Source organism: Nilaparvata lugens, chromosome 5 (assembly GCF_014356525.2).
Source record: "Nilaparvata lugens isolate BPH chromosome 5, ASM1435652v1, whole genome shotgun sequence".
Lineage (NCBI taxonomy): Eukaryota > Metazoa > Arthropoda > Insecta > Hemiptera > Delphacidae > Nilaparvata > Nilaparvata lugens.
Genome location: NC_052508.1, coordinates 9,913,305 through 9,940,761, shown reverse-complemented (window position 1 = coordinate 9,940,761; position 27,457 = coordinate 9,913,305). Strand labels below are relative to the sequence as shown.

The window sequence follows — 27,457 nt, the reverse complement described above, 5'->3', positions numbered from 1 at the left end:
CCATGTTATTCATATTAATTGAACTCCTACTACACTAAAGATCTTTTTCCAAACTTCATTCTACAGTTATTTTTGACTAGCTATTCTCAGCGTTGAAAAGTTTGTATTGAAATATCGAGCCTTCGTCAGTTTTGAGGCGAGTATAAGTTGAGAACTTTTCTTGTTAAAGTTTCAAGCTACTCTCTTCCTAATAAGGTTTTGATCAATTTATTCTAATCAGGTGCTCTGTTGCCGTTATTTAAGTAACAAGGTTGTCTCCTACAGAACTTGCTCATGAAAATGAACAACAATTTAGTTAAGATTGTTGAGAAGGTTCTTTAGATTGATGAAGTGAACTATTTTATACTGAATCAGCTCATGATTTAGAAGTTCTCGGATTTAAAAGCATTGGCTTGGATTGAATGTCTTCACTATCATAGCATTCTCAATCCCTACCTAGCTCACACCTCTCCCATACCATGCTTAAAATTTCAACTTTGTAACCTGCAATGCGGGTTGCATATACTGTCACTTCCAACATGTAATGCTAGTTGCTTATACTGCCCCTTCTAGCCTGTAATGTGCGTTACATATACTACTCCGTATAACATGTAATGCGGGTTGCAAATACTGCCCCTTCCAACCTGTAATGCTGGTTGCATATACTGCCCCTTCAAACCTGTAGTGTGGGTTACATATTATACTGCCCCACCTAACCTAAAATGCGGGTTGCATAATATACTGACTCTTCCAAACTGTAATGCGGGTTGCAAATACTGCCCCTTCCAACCTGTAATGTGTGTTGCATATACTGCCCCTTTGCATGTTTGATGCTATAGTGAGGTCCACCTTATAATGACAGTAGAGAAATAAGAGAAAAACCCGTTGCCGGACCTTCTGTCTTCTGTCTTGTCAATGCCTTCTATAGACGGGAGCTGATACAGGTTTATTATTGTAATATTAACTGTTCATCCTCGTTTAAATTAATCAATCATATTTTATGAAGCGAGAGATTTTATTTATCAATGATTCCATAATGAACTTTTATAACTGGAATGGAATATTCCGTTATCATTGATTAATTCTACATTGCTAAGAGACGATCTGGCAAAAGAGCAACACGAGAAATAGATAACACTATCTACTTTGTTGAATGATAAACAAGGATAGCAATACCATTGCTGATCAAGCACTTTCATTATAACGTGTACCTCACTATAATACATTATAGCTCAGTCAAATGATCATTATGGTAGACATAATGGTTAGTGAGAATTTTCATTCAAATTCTCATAATATTACATGAGTATATTATGAGTGGGAATTTTTCGAGAACTGTGATGACTCAAAACGTCAATTTCTGCTGAGAGCAGCTTCTCATGGACCTCTACTCTTGTGCAGGCTCCCTTGTTTTGAGCACCTCTAGTTCAGGAGTTATAATGAATTTTTGATTTTCCATATAGTAGATGGAGCACACTATAAGTGGGAATTTCTTGAAAACAGTGGGTGCTCAAAACGATGGCGTTGAGAGATTTCAAAAATATTTTAGTGGAGAGCCAACTTAATGTTGGTCTCTCCCTCCCATCACATTCATCATTCATTCATGTTTTTGAATAATACATTGGCTACTCGTTGAAATTCCCATTCATATCAATTCAGTCTTCTGATTCATGAATGAAACTGTGGAATTCCAACCTCTACACTGTAAAAAGTGAAACCACCACGAAAAATAACATATTTATTCAGAGATTATCTCCTCTCAAATAAATCAGAATCTGCAATTTACTGGATACAATGTTTTCATATGAAAGCAATCTTATCCTTCCGGTGGGCGGGTCCTTGAAACTTACATGAGTGGGCGCGTAGCAGCACTGAGTGCTGCCTCTGAAATATCCTAGTTACTAAGCCTCATACAGCTTAAACTAGAAGAAAAGGATGATTGTATCATAGAAAGTAATTTTATAATCAATTTGGATGATTGTAGTCATATCTTGAACATGTTATACTATTTTTTAATAATAATATACTGGAAATTGTTACTCACTGTATTTAATACGAAAACTGACCACATTAAAAGAATAATTTTATTTCAGCTATTCTCAAATATCAAAAAAACATCATACAAGGTACTTATAATGATTGATAATGAAACTTGAAAGAAATGGGATAGTCTCTTAGAAAAAAACATATATGAATATTTGAAAATTAGGAACACAGAGTGCTGCCTGTAGGACGTGTCTATGTGTTTGTCTTCAACTCACGACTCAAAGAATCAATGTAAACAACATCTATAGTGAGGTCCACGTTATAATGACAGTATTTGATCAACTTTGGTTTCGCTATCCATGTCTATCATTCGACAAAGCCGGTGGTACCATCCTTTTCTAGATCCACAACGATGACAATTATGTTTTTGACAGTGTAGAAATATAATTGATTAAGGAACAGAATCGGCATCGCTATTCTTCTATCTTCATCCACTGCCATAATAACGTGGACCTCACTATAGTATGTGGATTGTATTACCAATGTTTCCAACTGTAGGTACTGAACGTCCCAACATTGTAAAATGAATGCCATTCTAATTTACAAGAATAATTACTTGGCAGCACGGAGTGCTGCTACGTGCCCACCGGAAGGTTAAGCAATGTTTACATCAGATGTATCATTTGGCAATAAATTCTTCTTCTTTTCTCTTTTTCTCCTTCTCCTTCCCCTTCTTCCTCATCATCATCATCATGTTCTTCTCATCCTTCTCCCTCTCCCTCATCGTCATCATCATGTTCTTATCATCCTCCTCATTCCTTTATTTCTTCTTCTTCTTCTTCTTCTCCTTCTTCTCCTTCTTCTCCTTCTTCTCCTTCTTCTCCTTCTTCTCCTTCTTCTTCTTCTTCTTCTTCTTCTTCTTCTTCTTCTTCTTCTTCTTCTTCTTTTTATTCCTCCTCTTTTCTTCTCCTCCTTCTTCCTCCAATAAATCGTTATTCACAAAAAGTTTTTGAAAAACAATAATTGTCAATTTTTCCTGTAGGAAACGAGTTGAATTCTGCTCAACTTTTCAACAATTTTTATCAAATTGATGAAATTAGTTGAAACCTGAACTGACAACTCTGTTGAGAACGTGGCTTAACAGTACCATGCCTGCAGATGGCATTCTCAAAAACCAAAAAGTGCAAGTGACAGTAGCCTAGTTGAAATAGATAAATAATCTGAGAAATGTATTTGGAAAGATGCAATAAGAATGTGGAAAACGAATTGAAAGTAGTTTCCCGGCTTCGTTGCATTGGAGCGTGAGTGAATTGCAGACTGGAAGAAAGGAAAGATGTTGATGAAGAAGAAGGAGAAGAAAAAGAAGAAGAAGAAGAGAAGAAGAAGAAGAAGAAGAAGAAGAAGAAGAAGAAGAAGAAGAAGAAGAAGATAGAATTCGACAGTTTAGTGAGAAAGGTAGCCAGCTGGAAGTCTCTAGGTGGCATAATAAATCAATCAGAAAGTTCACCTTCTGGCTGCTCAATGCTAGGCTTGCTGGATACAGAATAGAAACTAGCACGCTCTAGCTTATATTGAATATCGTTTGGCTAGTGGCCAGAAAGGATTTGTAGCAATTTCTTTTTAGATCCTTCTTCTTTCCTTTGTCTCCATCTTCTTATTTTTCCCACCTTCGAATACTCTCCTCACCTTAATAGTTATTTGTATATCCTAGAGTGAAAAGTACTGTTTTTCTCCCTTTGAAGGCAACAACTTTCCTGAGGAAGAATAGTTATTTGTGCAACTAGTGTGCAAAGTGACAGTTTGCTGCACCGAAAGAAACGTTTACGCCCAAGCCGTAGGCGAGAGCGGAATCGCTTCTTGAGTGCACCAGAGGAACCTTGCTCACGTATTTCACATTAAACTTTTCCTACAGTTACAATTGAATATGAGAAGTGGTTGATTATGATTATGGGTAAAATGATGGCTGAAATCCATCAAATGTTTGTGTGTGTGATGCTGTTATTAATAACAACCTTAATTAATTTAAAGATAAATAATCCAATTGAAGTTGAAAATTCTCAGCCAAAGTTCTCATTTTTATTCATTCAAGAATCAGAAAAAAAACAAATAGAACAAAAAACTCGCATTCAAAATACACGCCAACAGCTGATTGGCTGAACCAAGCTGCAAGATGGCTGCAAGATGGCTGAACACAACAAGATGGCTGAACCGACAAGCGCGAGACCTAGCGGGAAGAATCGTACCTAAGTTTGTTTCATCCAGCTAAAAACTACGGAAACAGGATTCAGAAATTAAGACATTTGCTCAAATTACCGAGACAAATGCTCAAAGTAAACTGGAAAATATTTATAAAAATAACATAGACAGCAGAAAATATTTCTAGTAGTATTCTTATGTTTTTTTATTCATATGGATATCGAACGGTAACCATTTAACCTCAAAATTCGAATTTCATAATGTATATTAGCTACTTTTCTCATTGCTTGCAGTTGAAATAATAATTATAAATAGAAAAGAACTATTATTTATTAATCAATGATGATTATTTAATTATGATTCAGATGAACATTATTCTTGTTTTGGATTTCTAGATTGGGATTTTATCATAAATGTAGGGTAGCCATTGAAATGATTCTTATCTAAATCTAACCACACTCATTGTTACCAGCTTAATTTTTGTTTTCGTGTACTAATCCTCCATATAACCCACCAACTATTTTGTGTTGCCATGTTGCAAATCTGGAGTGCAGAAAAAATTATTCTCGCACTAGAGCGGAAAAGTGATTCTTTGCGTTCTGTAATCAGTGCAGGAATGGTCACTTTTCAAGGTAACTGTGGGAAAAAAACATTTTCACTCATGATATACACAACATTTTTCCTCCACCTACATTTTCATCAAAACTTCAAATAAAATCATTTTTAAAAACGTACGTGACCAAACAATGTGTTACAACATAATCAAAAAGTAAACAGAAACAGCTGGCTTGTAATCAAAGTTCTCAGCCGACAGCACTATCTGTCGGCAAAAGTTGTAACAACAATGGCCGCCACAACTACAGCTATGATGAAGTTCCCGTTACAAATTTGATTAGTTAATATTTGAATAATTTGGAATATTTTTGAATAATTGGATATTTTGAATAACATGGAATAAAAAAAATTCACATTTTTCAGTATAGTGATATAAAGTTTGTAATGATTTTAGCATACAAACATAGATTTCATATATCGATCAAATGTCTGGTTGAGGTATTGAATTAAGTTGGTTTAATGACTACTCTATATGCTTCCTCATCTGAGCATAGACCTTCCAACCAATATTACAATGTAAGTTTTCAAAATAGAGATGCTTACCATGTTATTTAAATAGGCTCACTTTCCCTCCCTAGGGAGTTTTTTCTGTTTTTTACTACCGAGAGCAAAAAAGTGACACTTTAGTATTATGTTTCAGGGAGTAAAGTAAGTACTTCAGACAGTAGGTGGAGGAGAAATATATTCTTCAACTTTTCATCCTCATCCTGTTAATTTCCTTCGTTCCCTTCTTTTGCAAATTATGCAGTTTTTGTTGCTCCAACTGATATATCAACTTTTTTCTACTTCTGCCGATTTCTCAATCTTCATTCCTTCCTATGTCGCTTCTTTTTCTTCCCATACACTCATATTGTCCTCTATACTTCAGATGTCCTTCCTATTCTCTTTACTTATTTCAATTTAGTTTTCTAAAGTAAATTCATTATTCAATATTTATTTTTAGACTCTACACACTGTCATTCTAGTTCCTAGTTCCTAGAAACAATAATGTTTTCCTCCACCTACTGTCTAAAGTACTTACTTTACTCCCTGAAACATAATACTAAAGTGTCACTTTTTCGCTCTCGGTAGTAGAAAACAGAGAAACTCCCTAGGGAGTAAAAGTGACTCCATCTAAATAACATGGGAACTATTTTAAAACTTATATTGTAATAGGTTAGAAGGTCTCAGCTCAGATGAGAAAGCATAATAGAGGTGTCTGTCATTGAGTCAACTGAATTCAATACCATTTGATCAAATCATGGAATATATGTTTGTATGATATTATATTCTTAATATCAGTAGACAATAAAAATTTATACAATTTTAAAAATATTTTATTCTATTCAAAATACCAGCCAACAAATATTTTTGATCTGCAATTCAAATCTGAACCGCGTGATCTGGAGTCAGCCATTTTTGGTAGACGCCCATCTGATGCAATTGTTACAACTTTTGCCGATAGATAGCGCAATCGGCAGTGCCAATCAGACGACTGGTTTTTAGGTTTCAGATTTTAGGTTATGTTGTTAGGAAACATTGTCACCAATACGTAAGTTATTAAAATGATATTATTTGCAGTTTCTATGAAAAATGAAGATGGAGGAAAAATGTTGTGTACATCACAAGCGAAAAATATGTTTTCTCCGTTGGGAAAATTGTTGCCCTCGGCTTCGCCTCGGGCTTCAAACTTTTTCCCACAGGGAGAAAAAGTCGTACTTTTCACTCTAGATATACAAATAACTATTTTTCCTATGACTTTTCTCTAGTTCAATCATTTTTCTTATTTTACATCCTGTTTTATCATTCACATCTCTATCTCTTATCTTTTTATTTTCCGATTTCTTGCTTTTTCTCATTGTAATAATATTCTTATTATATACCTATCGCCACCTCGATATTTCTCTAGCTCTATTCTAATCTATTCTTTATTTATGTTACATTCATTTCCACATTTCATCTTATACAGTACCACCTTTCTCTCCCTCAATAGTTCAGGTTTTATCTAGCAGCTTTTTCTCCATTCCCTCTTCTCACTCTTCTTCTTCACCTACGCCCTCTTTTCTCCTTCATATTCTCTTCTCCTCCTTCATCTTCTTCTTCTTCTTCTTCCTCTTCTTCTTCTTCTTCTTCTTCTTCTTCTTCTTCTTCTTCTTCTTCTTCTTCTTCTTCTTCTTCTTCTTCTTCTTCTTCTTCTTCTTCTTATTCCTCCTCTTTTCTTCTCCTCCTTCTTCCTCCAATAAATCGTTATTCACAAAAAGTTTTTGAAAAACAATTGTAAATTTTCCCTGTAGGAAACGAGTTTAATTTTTCTCAACTTTTCAACAATTTTTATCAAATTGATGAAATTAGTTAAAACCTCAACTGACAACTCTGTTGAGAACGTGGCTTAACAGTACCATGCCTGCAGATGGCATTCTCAAAAACCAAAAAGTGCAAGTGACAGTAGCCCAGTTGAAATAGATAAATAATCTGAGAAATGTATTTGGAAAGGTGCAATAAGAATGTGGAAAACGAATTGAAAGTAGTTTCCCGGCTTCCTTGCATTGGAGCGTGAGTGAATTGCAGACTGGAAGAAAGGAAAGATGTTGATGAAGAAGAAGGAGAAGAAAAGAAGAAGAAGAAGAAGAAGATAGAATTCGACAGTTTAGTGAGAAAGGTAGCCAGCTGGAAGTCTCTAGGTGGCATAATAAATCAATCAGTGAGTTCACCTTCTGGCTGCTCAATGCTAGGCTAGCTGCTGGATACAGAATAGAAACTAGCACGCTCTAGCTTATATTGAATATCGTTTGGCTAGTGGCCAGAAAGGATTTGTAGCAATTTATTTTTAGATCCTTCTTCTTTCCTTTGTCTCCATATTCTTCTTCTTTTTCCCACCTTCGAATATTTCCTTTGAATACTCTCCTCACCTTAATAGTTATTTGTATATCCTAGAGTGAAAAGTACTGTTTTTTCTCCCTTTGAAGGCAACAACTTTCCTGAGGAAGAATAGTTATTTGTGCAACTAGTGTGCAAAGTGACAGTTTGCTGCACCAAAAGAAACGTTTACGCCCGAGCCGTAGGCGAGAGCGGAATCGCTTCTTGAGTGCAGCAGAGGAACTTTGCTCACGTATTTCACATTAAACTTTTCCTACAGTTACCATTGAATATGAGAAGTGGTTGATTATGATTATGGGTAAAATGATGGCTGAAATTCATTAAATGTTTGTGTGTGTGTGATGCTGTTATTAATAACAACCTTGATTAATTTAAATTAAATAATCCAATTGAAGTTGAAAATTCTCAGCCAAAGTTCTCATTTTTATTCATTCAAGAATCAGAAAAAAAAACAAATAGAACAAAAAACTCGCATTCAAAATACACGCCAACAGCTGATTGGCTGAACCAAGCTGCAAGATGGCTGCAAGATGGCTGAACACAACAAGATGGCTGAACCGACAAGCGCGAGACCTAGCGGGAAGAATCGTACCTAAGTTTGTTTCATCCAGCTAAAAACTACGGAAACAGGATTCAGAAATTAAGACATTTGCTCAAATTACCGAGACGAATGCTCAAAGTAAACTGAAAAATATTTATAAAAATAACATAGACAGCAGAAAATATTTATAGTAGTATTCTTATGTTTTTTCATTCATATGGATATCGAACGGTAACCATTTAACCTCAAAATTCGAATTTCATAATGTATATTAGCTACTTTTCTCATTGCTTGCAGTTGAAATAATAATTATAAATAGAAAAGAACTATTATTTATTAATCAATGATGATTATTTAATTATGATTCAGATGAACATTATTCTTGTTTTGGATTTCTAGATTGGGATTTTATCATAAATGTAGGGTAGCCATTGGAATGATTCTTATCTAAATCTAACCACACTCATTGTTACCAAATTAATTTTTGTTTTCGTTCACTAATCCTCCATATAACCCACCAACTATTTTGTGTTGCCATGTTGCAAATCTGGAGTGCAGAAAAAATTATTCTCGCACTAGACCGGAAAAGTGATTCTTTGCGTTCTGTAATCAGTGCAGGAATGGTCACTTTTCAAGGTAACTGTAGGAAAAAAACATTTTCACTCATGATATACACAACATTTTTACTCCACCTACATTTTCATCAAAACTTCAAATAAAATCATTTTTAAAAACGTACGTGACCAAACAATGTGTTACAACATAATCTAAAAGTAAACAGAAACAGCTGGCTTGTAATCAAAGTTCTCAGCCGACAGCACTATCTGTCGGCAAAAGTTGTGACAACAATGGCCGCCACAACTACAGCTATGATGAAGCTCCCGTTACAAATTTGATTAGTTAATGAGTAATATTCGTTGGCTGATATTTTGAATAACATGGAATAAAAAAAAATTCACATTTTTCAGTATAGTGATATAAAGTTTGTAATGATTTTAGCATACAAACATAAATTTCATATATCGATCAAATGTCTGGTTGAGGTATTGAATTAAGTTGGTATAATGACTACTCTGTATGCTCCCTCATCTGAGCATAGACCTTCCAACCAATATTACAATGTAAGTTTTCAAAATAGAGATGCTTACCATGTTATTTAAATAGGGTCACTTTCCCTCCCTAGGGAGTTTTTTCTGTTTTTTACTACCGAGAGCAAAAAAGTGACACTTTGGTATTATGTTTCAGGGAGTAAAGTAAGTACTTCAGACAGTAGGTGGAGGAGAAATATATTCTTCAACTTTTCATCCTCATCCTGTTAATTTCCTTCGTTCCCTTCTTTTGCAAATTATGCAGTTTTTGTTGCTCCAATTGATATATCAACTTTTTTCTACTTCTGCCGATTTCTCAATCTTCATTCCTTCCTATGTCGCTTCTTTTTCTTGCCATACACTCATATTGTCCTCTATACTTCAGATGTCCTTCCTATTCTCTTTACTTATTTCAATTTAGTTTTCTAAAGTAAATTCATTATTCAATATTTATTATTAGACTCTACACACTGTCATTCTAGTGCCTAGTTCCTAGAAACAATAATGTTTTCCTCCACTTACTGGCTAAAGTACTTACTTTACTCTCTGAAACATAATACTAAAGTGTCACTTTTTCGCTCTCGGTAGTAAAAAACAGAGAAACTCCCTAGGGAGTAAAAGTGACTCCATTTAAATAACATGGGAAGCATCTCTATTTTAAAACTTATATTGTAATAGGTTAGAAGGTCTAAGCTCAGATGAAAAAGCATAATAGAGGTTTCTGTCATTGAGTCAACTGAATTCAATACCACAACCAGAAATTTGATCAACTCATGAAATATATGTTTGTATGATATTATATTCTTAATATCAGTAGACAATAAAAATTTATACAATTTTAAAAATATTTTATTCTATTCAAAATACCAGCCAACAAATATTTTTGATCTGCAATTCAAATCTGAACCGCGTGATCTGGAGTCAGCCATTTTTGGTAGACGCCCATCTGATGCAATTGTTACAACTTTTGCCGATAGATAGCGCAATCGGCAGTGCCAATCAGACGACTGGTTTTTAGGTTTCAGATTTTAGGATATGTTGTTAGGAAACATTGTCACCAATACGTAAGTTATTAAAATGATATTATTTGCAGTTTCTATAAAAAATGTAGATGGAGGAAAAATGTTGTGTACATCACGAGCGAAAAATACGTTTTCTCCCTCGGGAAAATTGTTGCCCTCGGCTTCGCCTCGGGCTTCAAACTTTTTCCCACAGGGAGAAAAAGTCGTACTTTCCACTCTAGAAATACAAATAACTATTTTTCCTATGACTTTTCTCTAGTTCAATCATTTTTTCTTATTTCTTCATCCTGTTTTATCATTCACATCTCTATCTCTTATCTTTTTATTTTCTGATTTCTTGCTTTTTTTCATTGTAATGATATTCTTATTATATACCTATCGCCACCTCGTTATTTTTCTAGCTCTATTCTGATCTATTCTTTATTCATGTTACATTCATTTCAACATTTCATCTTATACAGTCCCATCTTTCTCTCCCTCAATAGTTCAGGGAGCAGCTTTTTCTCCATTTCCTCTTCACCCTCTTTTTCTTCACCTACGCCCTCTTTTTCTTCTTCATATTCTTCTTCTTCTTCTTCTTCTTCTTCTTCTTCTTCTTCTCTTCTTCTTCTTCTTCTTCTTCTTCTTCTTCTTCTTCTTCTTCTTCTTCTCCTTCTCCTTCTCCTTCTCCTTCTCCTTCTCCTTCTCCTTCTCCTTCTCCTTCTCTTCTCCTTCTCCTTCTCACCATCCTCTTCTTACTCCTCCTCCTTCTCCTCCTTTCCCTCCTCCTCCTCTTCCTAATCCTTCTCCTTTCCCTCCTCCTACTCAACCCCATCAACCCTTCGAAGAAAACTCAGTGATCTGCTATGAAAAAGCCATTTATAAGCAGTGAGCTCGCATCCCTAGTCGGTTTCATCTTAACTGACAGTATAAGTTCAATGGAAAGCTTTGAAGCTATCAATAGGAAGCACTGACAGTTATCAGTTGATCTCACTATATATCAAACTGTCAGTATTGTTTAAATGAAAATCATCGATGTCCTCCATAAGAAATGCTGACAGTTTAGAATGAATCTTACTATAACTCAGCCCTATGTTGAGACTATGGGACGACGTTGGATGTCTTGGCAAGACAGATTGGAGAACAACATAAATTTGAATATAAATATCCACTCATAGAATAATAATCGAATCAGTATTCATGCCTTGTTCGGAGCCCTCCGATTTATCTGCAGTCCCTATCAATAATTGAATCGAGTCTTGTGTATCAGATGAGTGACGTATCCGTGGTACTCTGGTTGGATTGGTGACCGTTTTTTGAACAGTAATACCAAATGTGTCATTCTCAAGTCACTTCTTGGTGGATTGATGCGTACCTGAAACTATTAATTCATTCACAAAGATGAATTAACATTTGATATTGAAGATCTTTGATCAACTTATAAGTTCGTCTCTTTCCATTATACTGTAGTTACTTACTTTCTGGTGTTCTGCCCTAGGGCAGGTCTAAACATGATTTCTCCTTCTCCATTCCTCCCTCCTCCCTGATATCATCCACCAACTCCACTCTTTTCCGTCCCAGCACCCTCCCTCCTTGCACAGTCCCTTCCATTGTCTCCACAAGTAGTCCGCCATGCCTCAGCAAGTGTCCCAGCCAGTTCCGCTTTCGTCTCCTTATCACTGCCATAATATTCCTTTCCTCTCCTACTCTACGCAGTACCTCCTCATTCCTCACTTGATCCATCCAGCTGATCCTCTCCATCCTCCTCCACACCCACATCTCAAAAACCGTAGTTCATCTTCCATAATTATTACTATTTTAGCCGTCAGGCTCGCTTCGCTCGCCATATCCGTCTAGCCAGGGCGCTCCGCCCACTGGACCCCCGACTACATCGTCCAAGAATGAGATCTGCAGGCTCGTTTCGCTCGCCTGCATTTTTCATTTGTGCATTCTTATCATATGTTTGGACAATCCAGTCGGGGGTCCAGACTAAACGTTTGGCTAAACGGATATGGCGAGCGAATCGAGCCTGACGGCTAGTAATATTATATTCCCAGGAATAGCTCTGATTGAAGTAGCAGTGCCCAATCAAAATTTTCCGCCATAAATGCATTTCAATTTTCAACTTGGTGCCAACCTAACAAAGTCAACTCAATTTAATGCCAACCTGACAAAATTTATTATGAAGTTTCGAAGAGGTACTCTCTCTAGATCATAGTTCTATATTAACATATGCTATGGACATTTTTTAATTATAATTAAGAGAATAAGAAGAATATACATGCTAAAAGACAAACTTTAAACCCTTAAAAACCACCCTTAGAGTTGAAATATTGCCAAAAGATTTCTTAGTGCGCCTCTAAAGGGCCAACTGAACATACCTACCAAATTTGAACGTTTTTTGGTCCGGTAGATTTTCAGTTCTGCGAGTGAGTGAGTCAGTCAGTGAGTGAGTGCCATTTCGCTTTTATATATATATAGATAATATCGAGTGACCTGGCTGGCTCAGGTCTGGTGTCAGAGTTTTCAGATCGCAGCTGATCAATTTCAGGGCCTCTGACATGACCTAACGACTGCTCTTTAGACAGGCGGGACCGACGGCTAAATTACAAAAAAATACTCATTTCCCAGTTACCTTAAATCACCTACTACTTCCAAATTCAATGTTTAAGTTACTTTTAATTTGGTGGAGGACCTGTCATAAGCCGTGTTCACACTGAACAAATGTTCGACAAACATGTTTGGGCAAATTTCATTATGTTCGACAAACAATGTTTGCCCGTGGCCAGTGTGGACGCGTCACCAAACAAAATATTTGTAAGTGGGGAGAACAGGTTTTATGTTTTACAGCTAACACTGAAAATATTTGGAAAAACAGTAATTTTTTGTATGACAAACAATGATTGTCCAAACTTTTCAAAAAATGTTTGTCCCTGAGCTCCTCAACAAACATGTTCGCCGAACAAGTATGACGAACATTCGTTCAGTGTGGACACGGCTTTGTATATAGCTTCGAACTATTATGATTTCTTCTATCTCCAACGTCTTATTCAGAAGTTGAAGATCCACAAACACTGGAAAATCTTGGTTCATGGCGTGATCCTATTACCTTTTGATCGGTTTTGAAACAGCTTGCTTCATTTTTCCAATTGCATTTGAGTAAGAATGCAATGTGATCAAGTCTCGTATCCCAGCAAACAAGAAACAAATGTACAATAAAATGTGAACAGTATAATTCAAAATGTAAGAAAAAATCTCATAAGTAAATGTAAGAAAAAATCTATAATTCAAAATCTAAAATTCAAATGGAGGAAGTAATTGAATTCTGAAAGATGTTTAATGTGAAGCTTAGATTTTGATTTCCATGAGGCGATACGAATTGGACCGTAAATTTCACAGCACTTGATATTTATTAGTTGATTTCAAAAAATATTTCCAAATTTTTTGGAAGTGTGTGTAGTATGAGAACATATTTTCTTAAACATTTAATTGTGAAAAAAAGTTGAAAATGAAATTCTTCATATTATCTTACTAAATAAAAACATATCTACAAATACACAAAATGAAAATTGTGTTCTTCTGGAAAATACCTCAATATGGTCTGAGTAAAACCTCAGAAGGATGATCGAGATCAATGACGAGTGATGATGACTCGTTTGACTATGAATCCTCCGTAGTATTCTTCTAGTTTCTTGTGGAAGAGATGAGTTTTATCTTGATTCTGCTACAAACACGAATTTCGATTCACAGTCAATATTGGAAGTTTATCATTTCTTTATCATGATTAGTATGATCTTTCTTCAGTTTATCTCAGAATATGCGTTTTTATTCTGTGACAACACAGAGAAGAGGAAGAGAATCTCCTCTTACTTTGTGGTGACAATCAGTCATATGTTACAAAGTGAATATTGAAGGCTATCAGTTTTCATTATTTGTGCAGTCCTTTTCCAGTTTCTTGTGAGATATGAGTTTTCTATTCTTTGACAAATGTGACATTTGTTTCAAGTAAATATCAGAAGTTTCAATTTTTTATCATTATTCGTGCAGACTTTCTCTAGTTACTTGTGGGAAATGAATTTATTTCTCCTTTTTCTACAAATACAACAAGTGTTTTACAGTGGATATTTGTAGATATTCAACTATTTGTTGTTTGTTTCCAGGTTCGATAAGCAACATTGATGACTCGGAGCTGCACTGCAACAAGACTCAAGTGAGGAAGGTGATCTCTGGGGTGGTGGGGGCTGCATCCAGTGTCACCTCCATCCAAGTGGCCAATCTACTCCGACTGTTCAAGATTCCTCAGGTAACCATTCTCCTCAATTCCGTTCTTTTTAACATCTTCAAATAGGAATAGAAGAATAGAATTATGAAGAATATTATAATAGAAACATGAAACTATTGAAATTTTATTTATTTATTCAACAACTATGACAAAACAACTTGAAATGATTGGAAACGGAGAACAGGCTTACCTACTACTATTCAATTCTCGAGTTTTGATTGCATATTGGTCTAAAAGAAATTGTTTTCTTTGTCTGAAATCATTAGTCCTCACTCCTCACTAGCGGTGCATCATTGGATGTGTGTGTGTGTGTGTGTGTGTGTGTGTGTGTGTGTGTGTGTGTGAGCTTTCTATTCATGCTTTCATACTTTTCATAGTTTTGATACATTCATTCAGTCTCAAAATGAATTTCCTTAGAGTAATTTTAAGAGAATCAAGCTCAACTATAAAAGTGAACTCTAGAGACAGATATAAAAAATACTCTTTCTCTCTCTCAAAATGAATTTCATGCTAGAAGTATTTATTAATTTCCCTATTTTCTCATCTTGCTTATAAGGTTTGTAGCCATATTGCTCTTTTTGCTCCTTCGATCCTATCATTCCGTTATAAATGTTGTATTTATTTCCCAACAGATCTTGTTATTTCACATTTTAAGAATGCTCTACTTTTAAGTTTATTCAACTATTCTCCTTTTATTATTATAATCATTTTTTTATTTTTTTCATTTGAAATATCGTTATGTTTAATTTTATTTTACTGAGTATTGCTTTTCAAATTATAATTTAGTATTGTATTGGAGGGTTAAGTGTAAGAGAGGGCCGACTGCGCCCTAACTTCGCCCTCCAAGGTATAAAATAAAGCCAGTCATTCTATTATATTCTATTCTCACCCCTTGCTAGAGTATCACATGAAAATAAGTTGAGAAATTGGGTTAGCTATCGAGTATAACCATAGAGATAGTGTAGAACTGGAGAAAACAGTTCTGAGGGCTACCATTGTCAACCAGGTAACATATAGTTGGAATCAATGTGATTATAGTGAGAGGTCCACGTTATAATGGCAGAAGAGAAAGATAGGAGAACAAGGATGCCGATCATCTGTCTTGTCAATGCCTTCTATGAACGGTAGCTGATACAGGTTTATTGATATAATATTGACTGTTCATTCTCGTTTTAAATAATCAATTATATTTTACTAAACAAGAAATTATATTCTCCAATAATTCCATTATGAGTTTTGATAGTAAGACAAAATATTTTGTTGATTCATTATTAATTATAATAATATTCCTCATAGTTATACCAAAAACCTCTTCCATGTTGAAGGATAAAAATCTCTTGTTATCAACAATGTGAGTCTGAATATTAAAATTGTAATCTATACTAATTCTGTGAAATTATAGGACAGTATTTATGAATTGATATGGACAGTATATAGTATAAATTGGAAATGGGATAGTTTTGGGCATGAGCCTGTTGTGCCTTTCCTCATGTCAAGTATTTGTACACAATGTGATAAATGAATGAATAAATAGATTCTAAATTGTTAGAAGACAATCTGGCAACAGGGCAAAGCAAGAAAGAGATAGCGCTATCTGCTTTGTTGAATGGAAGACAAGGATAGAAATACCATTGCTCATCAAACACTGCCATTATAACGTGGACCTCACATCATCACATGAAAATAATTTAAGAAATTGGAATAGCCATCGAGAATGTTCATAGAGATAGTGTAGAACTGGAGAGAACAGTTCTAAAGGTTACCATTGGAAACCAGCTTACAAAAATTTACGATCAATGTACCTAGAATACATTGTATTCCAGGTACATTGGTTTGAATTGAAGAAGCAAATTTATCTTCAACTTCCTGCAGACACAATTATCTAGATACAAAGCAGTATCCTACCTAAACTGAATATTTTTTATCGCTTAAATTCAAATTCACGTGTAGAAATAAATGAAGAAAACATTCAGTACTGAATCATTTTAAACTTTCCATCAGTTGATAATTGTTACGGCTCATAAAAGTCATTCTCAGATAGAAGATAGGAGAGCAATGATATATGGAAATAGCTCTCTCGAGTTGAAACATTTTATGCACTAAAGGAATATAACAAAGTATTCCAATATTGAAACATATACAAAATACCCATATCCTCAACTTCCTGCAGATACAATTATCTATAGTGAGGTCCACGTTATAATGACAGTATTTGATCAACTTTTGTTTTGCTATCCTTGTCTATCATTCGACAAAGCCGGTGGTACTATCCTTTTCTAGGTCCACAACGATGCCAATTATGTTTTCGACAGTGTAGAAATATAATTAATCTATGCAGAGAATCGGCATCGCTATTATACTATCTTCATCTACTGTCATTATAACGTGGACCTTACTATAGATTGTAAGCACGATGTGCCTTCACCAATTATGTAAGGGGAAAAAACTATGATAACAAAAAAAGAACAGAATAACTAGAGTTTTAATTGATGAATCTTCAACATATATACATTCTAACAAAACAAGATTAATTTGATTATAAAAACATTATTGATATGAATTAATGGGGAAAACACTCGCTTGCTGCTAATGATAATTCAATGTTTGTGGCTATGAAAATTTAAGAACAATGATTCAGTAGTCAGTCACCTACCTTTTTGAAATGGCTTCCCACTTTGGCATCCACTGGTATTTCGCGACTTTAGTATTTTAAAAGAACAAATATTAACTGAACCAATGAATAGGCTCAGAACCCGTCTCCCTTAACAATACAATTATTTTTATACTGCCCGATCTGTGACAGAATAACTGTACTATTAAACGAACCGAAATCTAGCCTTTCTCACTGGATCAGCCGGACTTAACTTTCAGTCCAATCGAACGAGCACACACACCGACAACCAAAAGTAAAATTTTGGGTATTAAATATAAACTCAGTCAATGCCAAACATGGAAGCCATTTCAAGTACATATTTTTATGTCGCACAAGCGGCATGTTTGTTATTAAAAACAAAAGAGGAGCTACGTTAATTTTTACAACAAATGAAATAAACAATCTGACAAAGATTGTTCAAAGACGAAAACACATTGTTCAAAGACACTGTTCATTAAACTTTTTCAATTTAAAACTCTAAAATCCTGATCAATATGAGATATATATTATATGATTCATATATATGTCCCATATGACCAGGTGACAAGATACAACGCAGTATCCTACCTAAACTAAATATTTTTTGTGTAGAAATAAAATGAAGTTGAACCATTAAAAGTTATTATAAATGAATCATAAAAACAATCCCAATCCTGAAGGAATATTCAAATAAACATGGGAGTACTGAGTACTTATAACCGCAATAACAGTCATCCACTTAATACAGAAATCTCTATAACTGCACAATTCCCCCGCTTTAAACCCCGGCTTTCATCACTCCATTTAATTCCTGTTTAATGGAGATTTCTGGCCATTTAATTCACCACTCATATAAATCCAGTCAGTGACCAGTGAATAAATTGATCGTTACTCAACTCAGGTACTCCGCCAAGTAATAACGTTACCTAATAAAGTAACGACCGCCGAAGACAAATTTCCGGACATTGTTGAATGCCAGGGGATAAGGAATAAGTGGTATTTCCCTTGTGTTACCACTTACTATATATATTATATACTGATTCAATTCATGATATATATTGTATATATACTGATATAAATTCATGTACTAATGTGGCTATATACCGAACTGGGTGTTCTCCGGAATTTCTTGGGTATTAAATTGCTCTGTCCTAGGTGGTAGATGGGTTTCCACCCATTTTCCGCCCTGGCTTTTCATGCGTCCATAGCTTTCCACAGTCACCAGATATAAATTTATATGATCTGGGCAATGAGCCAGCCAACCTGTCGAATGAGACCCACTTTGAGAGAGAGAGAGAGTGAGAGAGAGGGAACCACTTCGAGAGACATTTGTCTCGAGAGCTGGAGTGTTACCAAAGATTCCCATCTGGTCCTTAAAGAGACTGGTCTGGGGTCCTTAAATGGTCTCGCTTTACAATGTAACATCTGGAGATTGTTGGTATCCAAAGGTGCCGGGCAATAACCTATGATATAGAGAATAATGGAATATTCATACTGCAGAAGAAAGCCATTAGGATAATTTATAAGATTAATACAATGCGCTCTTGCAGACCTTATTTAAAAAAAAGAGATTGCTGACGGCTCCTGCTATTTATATATTAGATTTAGCAATCTTCGTTTTTAAAAATAGACGAATGTATGAGGAGAACCAGGTGAGTCATCCCCATAGTACACGATTTAGAGGTTTTGTTTACCCACATCACAGACTTAGCCTGCTGGAGAGTGGCCCGTTTTATATGGGAATGAAAATATTTCCCAATCCCATCTTACATAAGAGAAATTGATGGCTTGGAGGATTTCAAAAAAACACTCAGGGAATTCCTTATTGTATTGTGTCCGTACAGGTTAGCAGACTTCCTTGTTGAATAATGTTTGATTGATGTATGTTATGTGGGATCTGTTGTGTTGAAATAGGAGGGATGTTAGATATTAGATTAAACTTTGACGTGTCATATACTGCGGGATCGTTGCTCCCTTAATGCAGTTCAGTAATTGTGACGAACAAGAAAAGTAAAGTGAGTAGAGTAAAGTATATTACTGTCTCAGCACGTGAATGAATACTTCATTTATTTATTTAAAAAGGAAACTTCCCATAAGCATTTTAAGCCTATAGAGAGGTCCACATTATAAAGGCAGTGTTTGATTAGCAATGGTATTGCTATCCTTGTCCCATGGACAACAAAGCGGATAGCGCTATCTCTTTCTCGCTTTGCTATGTTGACAGATCGTCTTTGAAAAATGTAGAATTGATAATTAACAAAATATTCCATCTTAATTATAGAAACTCATTAAGAAATTATTGAAAAATTTCTTGCATCATAATATATAATTGATTATTTTTGACGAGAATGAACAGTTTTCAGATCGTTTTCAGTTTTCAGATCAGTTATTACGTTTTCAGAAAATACACTATAGTGAGGTACATATTATAATGGCAGTGTTCAATTAGCAAATTGTATTGCTATCCTTGTCTATTATTCAAGAAATATGATAGAGCTATGTATCTCTTTCTCGCTTTGCTCTGTTGTCAAATTGTTTTTTAACAATGTAGATTCAATAATTAATGAACAAAATATTTCATCTCAATTATTAAAACACAACATGAAAACTATAATTTATTGCTTAATAGAATATAACTGATTATTTTTAACGAGGATGAACCGTTAATATTACATCAATAAACCTGTATCAGCTACCGTCTATGGAAGGCATTGACAAGACAGAGGATCGGCAACGATGGTCTCCTATCTTTCTCCAATGCCATTAGCGCTATCTCTTTCCCGCTTTGATATGTTGCCAGATCGTCTTTCAATAATGTACAATTCATAATTAATTAACAAAATATTTCATCTCAATTATGAAAGATCATTATGAAATTATTATTGAAAAACATTATCTCTTGCTTGATAAAATATTATAGATTATTTTAAACGAGAATGAATAGTTGATATTACATCAATAAACCTGTATCAGCTACCGTCTATAGACGACATTGACAAGACAGAGGATCGGCAACGTTGTTCTCCCATCTTCTCTATTGCCATTATAACGTGGACCTCACTATAGATTATGATGATGGATGAATGATGATACAATCGTTTCATTGATGATTATCTCATAAATGGAGAGAAGAGATGTAGGTTATGTACTGTGTCTCATATTCTCAACGATTTACCGTCCACAACAAAACAAAAGAAAAACGTTATCAAAGAAAATTATTGAATATGAGTGGAATACTTAATGATAATAGTTATTTTTTGATATACAATATACATATTGTATATGTTTTTTTCTTTCAATTGTATTTACTATAACTAAATTCACGTTATAAAACCAGCAGGTTGGCCTTATGGTATGCTATCCTTGTCTGTCATTAGACAACAAAGAATAACTCCATCCCACTCTAGCTTGACACCGTTGCCAAATCGATTGAATGCTATTGACCGAGCAAAGAGAGTTTCAATATTTTTTTTTTAATTCGACGGTTTTGCATTTCTCTCTTTTACTATGTTTCTTGTATTTACGAATTACTATGGGCTTCTACACCAATAAAACACTTGAGGCGATTCATACTGATTAGATTTATCACTTACAACACTATAACACACGGAGGTAAACTAGAAACAATTATTAACTGATAACTACCTAATGAATTGCACAGAATTATCACAAACGTACATTTACTAGTATTAATAACTGTATAAGAAAAACTGTCACCAAGAATAATAAATGTATTAACTCATTCATAAGTTTATACACTTATATATGTTTGTTTATACACTTATCTATCCCAGTTATATGTTTGTTTCTCATTCACGGCGAAACGCAGCAAGATTTTCGCCATAAATGATGATACAGCATCACCACGCATGATACAGTATCACCACACATTATACAGTATCAACACAATATGATACAGTATTATCTCAATTTGATACACAACACCATAATTCAATACAAAACCAACAATTACTAGTAGTTCTGTGAACAGTAGACCTCACGCAGTTTTCTCATCTCCGTATCTGATGTCACCTGTTCTAGTTGATTCAGTTGAATCATAATATTCACTCTTAGAAACTGTTATTTGTTTCCTCCAAGATCAAAAACTCACTTTTGTTAATAAACTCAGCTCACGTTTGAATTTGTATCCCATATGATAATTCATCCAGTTTCGTGATAATCTTTCCATTTGATAGAAATATTTCTCAAATATTTTAAAATTAATTTTTTTCAATCAAGAATATTAAAATTTCTTCAGCATTATTTAGTTCATTTAATAATTTTAATTTATTTTCAATCACCTAGACTATTAAATTTTTATTTCAAAATGTGAGAATATTGATACTGATGGGCACACATCATAAGAAATATTGAAACCCACCTTATAGAAATAGACACGGCCAGACATCTGTGTAATGCATGCAATGGATAATCCACTTGTCAGCTGATTGATTATGAATAATTCTATAGTCTGATTGATCCTATCTTCAAAGCTGATCAAATATGTAGTGATATGAGAGTATGGAGGAAATCCTTTTCTTTTCATATTGTCCTTAAAATTCCAAAATCTTGTGTATACATCACTGCGCAGTTGTAAAAGGAATAGGATATTCCTGCCAAATCTCATCGAATTCTATTAACGCGTTTGGCCGTAATCGCGTTACATACAGACAGACAAAAGAAAATTCGAGTTAAAATATAGACCTCACTACGTTCGGTCAATGAATAAAAATTGAAATATGAAAAGGGTACTTAGAATAGCCCTTAATTCAAGAGTAGCCCTAAAGGAAAAAAAACGTTGAACTTTGAATGATATCTACTTAATCATGTAATATCTTCTTAAGCTTTTTTTTCTGTGGTGTAGAGTAGACCATAGGCGGACAAGTGTGTGGATAATGCATTGCCAGGAAGCACGGGACAAGACAAGTTTGTGTGGGTCATCGGTTGGATTGGCCAGGCGGCTGGAAGTAATTCGATGGAAAATTGGTTTTCGCGCACAGCTGACTCGTTCTGCGGCCTTTGCCAACAGTAGGCTATCGCCGCCTCACACTCGGCTCGGCCTTGCCGTTTTTTCTGCACATGAAAAATTATTATATTGTATATGGACTGCACACACGGAATTTGCTGATAGCGGTGGGTTATGGCGGAGAAGAAAGTAGGAGAATTGGGTGAAGAAAGGGAGGTAGGAGAAGGAGGTGATGGTGATGAGGTGGAGGGGGGAGGAGGATTAGGAGGAGAAGGAGGAGAAGGAGGAGAAGTTAAGGAAGGAGGAGAAGGAGGAGAAGGAGGAGAAGGAGGAGAAGGAGGAGAAGGAGAAGGAGAAGAGGAAGAAGAACAAGAAGAAGTAGAAGAAGAAGTGAAAGGAAGGCTCAGCGATGACTCCCTGTATCGGATAAAAGAGGCCTTGCTATTTTTTTCTTTCAAGGCTTCCAGGAAGTAGAAAAAAGGAAGAAAATGGCATTCCTATGAGTGAGAGGGTATAAGTGAAGAGTATTAGGACAAGAAGGGCAGAAATTGAATCTAATAAGATGGAGAATGATCATAGTCATCTCCACTTCAAGGATTGGGTTCATTAATCAACCTGTTCCGGTACCTACTATCTCTTGACCTCCCTACATCTCTTTTTCCTGTAGGTCTATAGTTTTGGACTACAACGGGCCTTCTTCCAGGTGGCATTCTATCCAGATGACTGCACCAGTTGCGTCTATTTTGTATAATTCTTTCATGCAGAGGAGCAACCGATAAACCTGTCTTATATCAGTATTTCTGAATCTATCAATTCTAGTGCAGCCAAATACACTCCCTAGAAACCTCATTTCTGCAGCTTGAATTCGACTGTCCATTCTCCATGTGTGAATCCGATTCTCACTTCCATTAAGGAAAGTCGGAACTGCAATTATTAGTATTATAGAATTTTATTCTCGTTTCGTGTTCAGTTTTGTTTGAATTTTGTTTTGATTGAATTGGTAGCTCTTATCTACTCTTAGTGCAATATGATCTGCCTCAGTAATATGTGTAATATTCTATTACTCCAACTATTCTATTGAAGGCATTCTTCAATAATTATGAAAGAAGAGAATGGATTTCAATGAGTCACAAATTAATTGTTAAGGCATTCAGTAGGGTCCACGACATAATGGCAGTGGAAAAAGGTAGGAGAACAACGTTGCCGAACCTCTGTCTTGTCAATGCCTTCTATAGACGGTAGCTGATACAGGTTTATTGATGTAATATCATCTGTTCATTCTCGTTTAAAATAATCAATTATATTTTATTAAGCAAGAAATGATATTTTTTAATAATTCTAGCATGAATTTACATGATTGAGAAGAAATATTTTATTAATTAATGATATTTCTACATTGTTGAAAAACAATCTGGCAACAGAGAAAAGCGAGAAAGAGATAGCGCTATCAGCTTTGTTGAATGATAGACAAGAATAGAAATACAATTGCTGATTTTAAACACTGCTATTATAACGTGGACCTCACTAGAGTGTATTTACTGAAAACGGGGAAGCTTGAACACATATATGTCCATTCTTGGAAGAGATTATATATATTATTGGAGAAAATACATGGAGGATAGACAAGGAGAGGAGTTGGAAGAGGTGGGAGAAGGATGTAAATTAGTGATGAAGAGGAGGACTATAATAAGGTTCTGGAATAGAAGGAGAAATAATGGAAATGAGGAAAAGCGAGAAAGCTTGATGAGGGTGATGAAGATGATAATGATGGTGATGATTAGAAAAAAAGCGAAGGAATTTACTGTATTAAGAAAAGGTATGGAAGAAACAGAGAAGGCAGAAGAAATTCTGAGAACGACAGAAAAAAGAATGAGAAGACTGATTCGAGATAAGGAGGGAAAACCTCATTCTTGGAAGATGAATATCGCCTCTTGTTGAAATGAATGAGTTTTTTCCTCTTGGCATTCCCCCTAACCATCATAGACTTTTCATCATCATCATCATCATCATCATCATCATCATCATCATCAATTCTCTCCGTGGTAGTGTTTTTTCCTTCAAATCCACTAATCGACTTATATTGAATCGAGACACAATTAAATTATTAATGTAATGATAAACAGTATTGTTACTGTTATTTTGTGTTGACCACCAGAATGTAAATAGAAACGCAGATTGTGTTTTTGATTTTTTTTGAATCGTTCATTGATTATCAATTCTTCAAATTGTTATTCCAGGATTCTATAAACATAGAGTTTGATATCTCAATAGAATTGGCCATACGAGACAGAAAGGACAGGAACGATATTGGAGTCTGGTCACAAATGCCTGCCAATATAATTTATTCATTTATACAATAAGTATGTTATCAAAATGATAGGGAGAGAAAAATAGGGTAACCTTGTGCTATTCCTCTCTCAAAGTTAGATAAGGTTACACATAGTCCGAAGGTCAGGTTAGGTCTTGTTCACTTCACAAAATTCTCGGTCCTTAATTATTATTTTCACAAAGTAGATATTTAAATTTAGATGCTTCAAAACCAAACACGAAAGGAATATTCCTTATTATTGTTACTAAGATATGGAATATTACATATTTGAGAAATCATTTTTCAAGTCCAAAGAAGGTTAAGTCTTGTAGTTGTGCACTTCAAAAAATTCTCAGTCTTTAATTATTTTCACAAAGTGAATTTTTTAATTTAGATGCTTCAAAACCAAACATACAAGAAATATGTCTCATTATCATTACTAAAATATGGAATATCACATATTTAAGAAATATTTTTCAAGACCAAAAACAAACTTAATATTCTTTCAATATAAATATTAATTTTAATAATCTTTTCCATCTTTATCTTTTCCTCTCCCTTAATTTTCTATGTATGTTTTCATTTCTATGATATGTATGTTTCCTTAACTTATTCTCATCGAAGAATCTTAGTATCATAAATATCGAGTATAAACGAAATGAAACTTCAGTTCTTAACTAGAGCAAAAGTTCAGAAACGAAGTGTATCAAAGTTAGTGGAGTAGTCAATTATTTTCATCACGTCACAAAAATCATTACACTTTTTAGCTCTACTCTCGACCGCACAATCAACATAACATGATAATAACTGCTAATTTATTCAGAATATTATCAGTTGACTCAGGTTTTGGTGGGGGGGGGGGTTGAGGGAGAACACGTGTGCCCCTAAAAAGCTTTATAATAAGGATCACTTAAAACTGTCAGTAGTCCTCATATACTAGCATCAATGCCTCCCATTCAAACAATGATGACAAATTAGAGTGAATCAAAGTATAAAAGCTTTCAGTTTCAAGTTTTGCCGAGCGGGAAAAGTCATTGCTAAGAAAACAAGTTGGAAAACTTCTGAAAGCTAAAGTCGACTGGTGGCGTGGTGGGGGGGGGTTTGCTTATAAGTTGTTGTATACTGTTCATGTTTACATTGCAAGGTGCACCGGGAGAAACAAGTGTAAATAAGGAGTGGGAAAGTTTGAGAGAGAGAGAGAGAGAGAGTGAGAGAGAGAGTGAGTGTGTATGAGAGAGAGAGTGTGTATGAGAGAGAGTGTGATAGAGAGAGAAGAAGTTGTGAGGAGGGAAAAGAGGGACTGGTATAGATTGAGGAGGAGGAGATGGATGAGGAGGAGAAGGGGGAGGACGAGGAGAAGGAGAAGGAGGATGACGAGAAGGAGGAAAAGAATGAGGAGGAGGAGGAGGCGAAGGAGGAGGTGGATGGGGGAGAGGAGAAGGAACAGGAGGAAGAGTGATAATGAAGATGAAGGAGTGAAGAAGTAGTAATTCTTGAAAACGAAGTGAGCGATAAAGACGACAGAGAGAAGATTAGAAGGATGATGAGGAGTAGGGAGAAGAAGAGGAAAGAAGAAATAAGAACAACAAGAAGAAGAAGAGGAAAGAAAAAAGAAGATGAACAACAAGAAGAACAACAAGAAGAAGGAAAACGAGAAGCACAAGAAGGAGACGATAATAGGTACAAGCAGTAGAGAAGTGCAATTCAGTGGCGGATGAAGAATGACATGTAATGGATAGAGAAAAAGGAATAAGGGAAGAAGTTTTGAAAAGGTTAAAACATGGGAAACAATCAAGAAATCTGGAGGGAAATCTAACAAAGAAAAGAAAAAATGGAGATTAAATATGAGAAGGAATATAGGAGTGAGAGATGAATTTAAGAAACAGAACACTGTAAAGGACAGTGAGAAGAAGAATAGCATAAAATGAATAACTAAGAGAGGAAAGGAAAGTCGATCATAGAATAAGCCAACGAAGTGTGATGAAGAAGGAGAAGGTGGAAAAGGATAATGGATAGCGGATGAATGGTGACGGAGAACGAGCGATTATAGAAAAGAGGTGGAATCCAAGTATCAACTTCAAAAACCAAGGGAAATACAAGGATGAAGAAGTAAAAAAAAAGACAACGAAAAAGTTGTAAGACATAAAAATATAGAACGCCTTTTTTATTTGTTGACGTGGTGAAGTTCGGACTATAATGTCCACACTATCGCTTGACCACGAAGAAGGGAGAAAGTGAGGGAAGGAGACAAAAAAACCTCAACTGAGAGATGAGATAGGTGAGGGGGAAGTCCAATCGTAATTGGAAGAAGCTAGTAAATGCTTGAAGAGCAGAAAAAGTTGGAAACCACTGCGGTGTTGAAGAGAGCATCGCCTTCCTAACTAACCGGCAAAGTGGAACTTGGATTGACATCACAACTTTCCTCCTAATGAGTGCACCTTGTGTTTGAGTTTAACCAACGTTAAATTGATATGTAACAACTTCTAACTTCCTAGCTTTCAGAGTTCTAGTGTTGGTGATATTGTGCTAAATTTATAAAATAGCATCATGTACCCTTTTTGGAAGAGTCTTAGAAATAAAATAACAGATTGAAATCACAAATCAATATATATTTTATAATTAATGATGATTTGAGTGTGATATTTTTGTTTTTATTCTGTTTTCAACCGTCAGAATTTAAAAATCTCAGTTTTCGTTGTTTTTGAGTGAAAATGGACTAAATTTTAGTAAATTGAAATCATAACCGTATTTTGGACTTTTAAAGTGTTATCTAAATTTGGGAAAGGAATGGTACAAGAGGTATCCTTAGTTTTTCTCTCCCAGTCAGTGCTACTTGTAAAAATTATAAATAAATAAATAATAAATTCTATGTTACTTTATATTAAGTTTGTTTTCTTGATCCTTGAAAATTATTTCTTTAATAATGTTTGGTTTTGGAGCATCTAAATTTGAAAATTCACTTTGTAAAAATAATTAAGGACTGAAAATTTTGTGAAGTGAACAACAA

At 34.9% G+C, this 27,457-nt stretch overlaps 1 protein-coding gene across 1 annotated transcript in view; it reads left to right on the top strand.

Annotated features, from left to right (window-relative positions):
• LOC111055390 (metabotropic glutamate receptor 2) overlaps positions 1–27,457 on the top strand; it is a gene marked incomplete in the record, with an annotated part of 483,092 nt that overhangs the window by 223,402 nt on the left and 232,233 nt on the right. The window contains 1 exon segment of the mRNA XM_039427649.1: positions 14,423–14,565. Within this exon segment, the coding sequence (XP_039283583.1) occupies positions 14,423–14,565 (143 nt within the window).